Genomic DNA, 4,436 nt, shown 5'->3' on the forward strand with positions numbered 1-4,436 from the left:
TGATCACTCCTCTATATATATATATATATATATATATATATATATATATATATATACATGTGTGTGAGAGAGAGAAGATTCAAAGGTTAACATCACCATTTTCCGATCATAAGATATACGTGTATCAAAGGTTGCCCACGAATGTGTAAGCGGGGAAAATCTGCATCTATGATGCGCAATTACAAACAATTCACTAGTGCCGTACACACACCCAAAAGCTGCCATTTTGACACCACATTTAATTATTATGTTCAATATTAAGATTTCAAATCTTCAACCAATACCACTTGCATTGCAAACTATCATCATCATCATAAACCAAACCATCATTAAAAATATCAACCACAGAGAGAACCAACTACACAACCATCATTAAAAATATAACATATGTTAACCTGATAGATAAACCAACTACACAGTTATTTGGTGACCTAACTATAGAGGTCATCTTCGTCGGCTGCAACAGCCGGGGCAGCAAAAGGGTCGGTGGCAGCACTACGCCCACTCGCCTCTGAGAACCTGAACTCCGAACCAATTCCTCTAGACTGCTGCAGTGTTTGAGCAAAAGCTTGGTACTTGCGGATATCAGCATCACTAACGCTCCTGCGTGCAAACTTCATCGACTCTTCAAAGTGAGCAGCTCTGATTTCGGGCACCTCATCTTCCACATCCTCCTCCATAGCTTCTGGGTTCTCGCTTCTTCTCTTTTCCCTCTCAATATCCTGTAAATAATACAACTTCAACTTTCTTAAACTCCACGAATCCATCATCAGTCTTTTTGTCATGAAAATGTTAGTTAAGAGTGTACTTACCTTCTCTATGTTCTCACGAATGGCGTACTTGCAGGCACGCTGGCAGATTTCTGTGATATCAGCGCCACTGAAGCCCTGGGTGTACTTGGCAAGAGCTCGTAGGTCTACGTCTTTAGAAACTGGCGATTTCCTCAAAGCAGATTTGAATATCTGGTAACGAGACTCCTCATCTGGAAGGGGGATGTATATCAACTGATCAAGACGGCCAGGCCTCAAAAGTGCAGGATCAATAATATCAGGCCTGTTGGTTGCACCAATAATGAAGACGGTCTTCTTGGCGGACATTCCATCCATTTCAGTCAAAAGTTGGTTCAGAACTCTATCAGCTGCACCTCCAGCATCTCCTTGACTGCTTCCTCTCTGCACATTATAGCAAAAACAGTATCAAGTCACCATAAAATAGCAATAAATAGTGCATACAATCAACTAAACAAACCTGAGTAGCAATGGAATCCAGTTCATCGAAAAAGAGGACACAGGGAGCAGATCCACGAGCCTTGTCGAAGATTTCACGAACATTGGCCTCACTCTCCCCAAACCACATTGTAAGCAATTCAGGACCCTTAATGCTGATGAAGTTGGCCTGGCATTCATTCGCAATAGCCTTTGCAAGAAGAGTTTTACCACACCCAGGTGGACCGTAGAAGAGAACTCCTTTCGATGGTGACATGCCAAACTTCTCAAATTTCTCAGGATGTTCGACAGGATATTGGACGGTCTGCATAAAGGGTAAATACGGGTAAGCAGAGTAATTCAATATGTCATAATACAAGGATTGCGATCTATTAATACCTCTTGAAGCTCTCTTTTAACATTCTCGAGGCCACCAATGTCTTCCCAGCTAACATTGGGAACTTCCACAACAGTTTCACGCAGAGCAGAAGGATTGCTGGTGCCGAGGGCTGTCTGAAAGTGTTCATTTGACACTGCCATGGAGTTCAGAATCTCGGCATCAATGGACTCATCTTCCAAATCAATCACATCCATCTTCTCTCTGATGCATTGCAGTGCCGCCTCGGTGCATAAAGCTGCCAAATCAGCACCTACATACCCATGTGTCTCTTTGGAAACTTTCTCCAAATCAACGTCGTCAGAGAGCTTCATGTTCTTAGTATGAATACGAAGAACCTCAAGACGACCAATTTCATCAGGAACGCCAATATCAATTTCCCTGTCAAATCTGCCAAACCTCCTCAGGGCAGGATCAATGCTGTTTGGCCGATTGGTTGCACCCATAACAATAACATGGGCACGGGATTTCAGCCCATCCATTAGAGTCAATAGCTGGGAAACAATTCTCCTTTCAACTTCACCATGTGTCTTTTCACGCTTCGGAGCAATTGAATCAAGCTCATCAATAAAGATGATGGACGGTGCATTTTTCTCTGCTTCCTCGAATGCTTTCCTGAGGTTGCTCTCACTCTCTCCAGCCATCTTTGACATGATTTCCGGACCATTTATGCAGAAAAAGAAGGCACCAGTTTCATTAGCAACCGCCCGGGCTATCAAAGTCTTTCCAGATCCAGGAGGCCCATAAAGCAAAATACCCTTTGGTGGCTTGACACCAATCGACTTAAAAAGCTGTGGATGCCTTAAGGGAAGTTCTACTAACTCACGAATCTGTGCCATCTGTTTGCGAACACCACCAACATCATCATAACCAACCTCATCCAATCGGTCCTCATCCTCCCTTCTTATGGGCTCACCCTCACAGAATATCTCTGTATCAGGGGCAACCACACAGTACTCAGGTGGATCAGTCTCAATGACCTTAAACTCAACACTTCTCATTCCTCCCCTAACAAGAAAGAAGTCACCCTTCCTCACAGGGCGATATGATTCAAGAAAGTAAGCTGCAAATCAAACAAACAACTCAACACAATAATGGTACAGTAAAATAAGAGTATTTGTTTTCAAATACATGAAGGTGGGAAAGACCGGATTAGAAAAAAAAATGTCAATTTGGTGTAAGAACATGTTTCCTTCAGAAAATAACCAAGAAAATACATTAAAAGATAACAAAAGTGGTATGCATCAAATTGAGCATGAGCAGTTTATGGGAAATTATGACCATTACCTACCAACATAAGGGTACATATCATGCATTTGATGAATACCAACAAGAAAAAAGAGTGGTAAACAACTGCACACTACAAAATTTTGACTTAGTAGATTTTTTGCGAGACATATGCTGGCATGGATAGAATTACAATGCACAATCATCAAGCAACTCTTAGATGCTTATAAAAATGTACTTACGTTTTAAGTAAGCATCAAACAGACTTCCGGTGACACCTTCTATGGTATCATCAATTGGGAGAATGTGAACACGCTTTCCATACTTAACATCAGGACACTGATGCACAGAAACCACATCGCCAAGCCTGACCCTCAGGTTAGACCTGACAACCTTATTCATCCTAATCTTTGGTTCCTCACAGGTGTCATCAGCAAGAGCAATACAGATTGTGTCTCTCCTTTTCTTGCCCTGCAGTCGAAACATATAACGTGATATGCAAAAAGAAGGTCTGACATTGACACATTTAGATTATAAATGTTAGACCCATTATGTAAGGGAGCAGATAGCAGTACACATTCATTCTCACATACACACACATATAACTTGCAAATTATCCGAACTCATGATAAACTCAGGTTGTCAAATCAGAATTAAGCAAGGACAAATCTGTAGAAGTGGTCAAACTCTAATTTGAAAAATTACCCCAATACACAATAAACACAGGTTATCAAATCGATATTAAGCAAGAACAAATCTGGCGACGTTGTGAAACCCTATGGCAGAGCTGGAACGTATTCCAACTGTAGAGCAAACTTGAGTTTACAAATCTTTTCAGATTTATGTATGATTAACTACAAAAAAGACTGACGGCCTAAAGGATCAAACCAAATGAAATTATCATTCGAAGTTTTAAACTCCTAATGATATTTCTCCCCTCAAATTTAACGGAATAATCTTGTCAAGAAAAAGCCCTTGATCGATTGAAAAACTAAACAAGTAGCTATTTCAGTAAAACCAATACAGATTCGAAAACAATCAATTCCAATAGAGGACACAAAACCCTACATGTAAACCCTAAAATACCTTAAGCAAGATGGTATCCCCTCTGAATAGTTGAAGCTTTTCCATGGTCTCCGGATGCAGGGAGACAACGGAATTATCATCGTTGATGGCTTCATCAACAACAAGTCTATTCGCCGCCTTCTTTCGCTCAAGAATCGCGGTACTGAAGTCCGGCTTTGTCCCCTTGCTACAAACAGCAACAAGAAAACTCAAAATGAAGAAACCAGAGTCATAGACTCATAAATTACCACATCGGAAAAAGAATTGAACTAGAGATCAACTATGACTTACGAGTCAGATGATTCAGCTTGATTACTCATGGTGTCTTTAGAAATCGATCACAATACCTAAATTGGTAAAAGAAAAGGACGATTTCAGAATTTTGGGAAAGATCTTGAATATGATGGAGGGTTTTGTGTGCGTATATAATGTAACCGAAGTATTCCCTCTTTCTTGTTAACAAAGAAATCTTATTTTTCCTTTATCTTTCTCTATATTTAAGACTAGAAGCGTACTTGCGCAATGCAGCGAGATACATCGTG

General features: G+C 40.6%; 1 protein-coding gene across 2 annotated transcripts; it reads right to left on the minus strand.

The window, feature by feature from the left end:
• Nucleotides 1-270: 270 nt before the first annotated feature.
• On the minus strand, nt 271-4,320 carry LOC112508555 (cell division control protein 48 homolog D-like). Of its 2 annotated transcripts, none has more exons than XM_025113233.1 (7): nt 4,186-4,320; nt 3,916-4,081; nt 3,072-3,300; nt 1,605-2,665; nt 1,249-1,530; nt 813-1,172; nt 271-722 (listed from the first exon to the last, which is right to left on the minus strand). In XM_025113233.1, exons 1-7 carry the CDS (start codon nt 4,212-4,214, stop codon nt 432-434), a joined length of 2,418 nt encoding a protein of 805 aa, XP_024969001.1. In that variant the 5' UTR covers nt 4,215-4,320; the 3' UTR covers nt 271-431. The 2 variants fall into 2 exon arrangements, with proteins under 2 accessions (XP_024969001.1, XP_024968992.1); XM_025113224.1 differs by having other exon boundaries at nt 3,916-4,102; nt 4,186-4,317.
• Nucleotides 4,321-4,436: the final 116 nt, after the last annotated feature.

The sequence above is a fragment of the Cynara cardunculus genome, assembly GCF_001531365.2.
Source record: "Cynara cardunculus var. scolymus isolate 2C chromosome LG 1, CcrdV1, whole genome shotgun sequence".
Taxonomy (NCBI): Eukaryota; Viridiplantae; Streptophyta; class Magnoliopsida; order Asterales; family Asteraceae; genus Cynara; species Cynara cardunculus.

What these genes read in the sequence shown, in the direction of transcription:
- LOC112508555 (XM_025113224.1), bottom strand. Translation starts at nt 4,214, where the DNA reads ATGAGTAATCAAGCTGAATCATCTGACTC. An exon ending in TTAAAAGAGAGCTTCAAGAG is followed by an intron (nt 1,531 to 1,604) that starts GTATTAATAGAT and finishes CCCTTTATGCAG; the next exon opens with ACCGTCCAATATCCTGTCGA. An exon ending in TGGATTCCATTGCTACTCAG is followed by an intron (nt 1,173 to 1,248) that starts GTTTGTTTAGTT and finishes TATAATGTGCAG; the next exon opens with AGAGGAAGCAGTCAAGGAGA.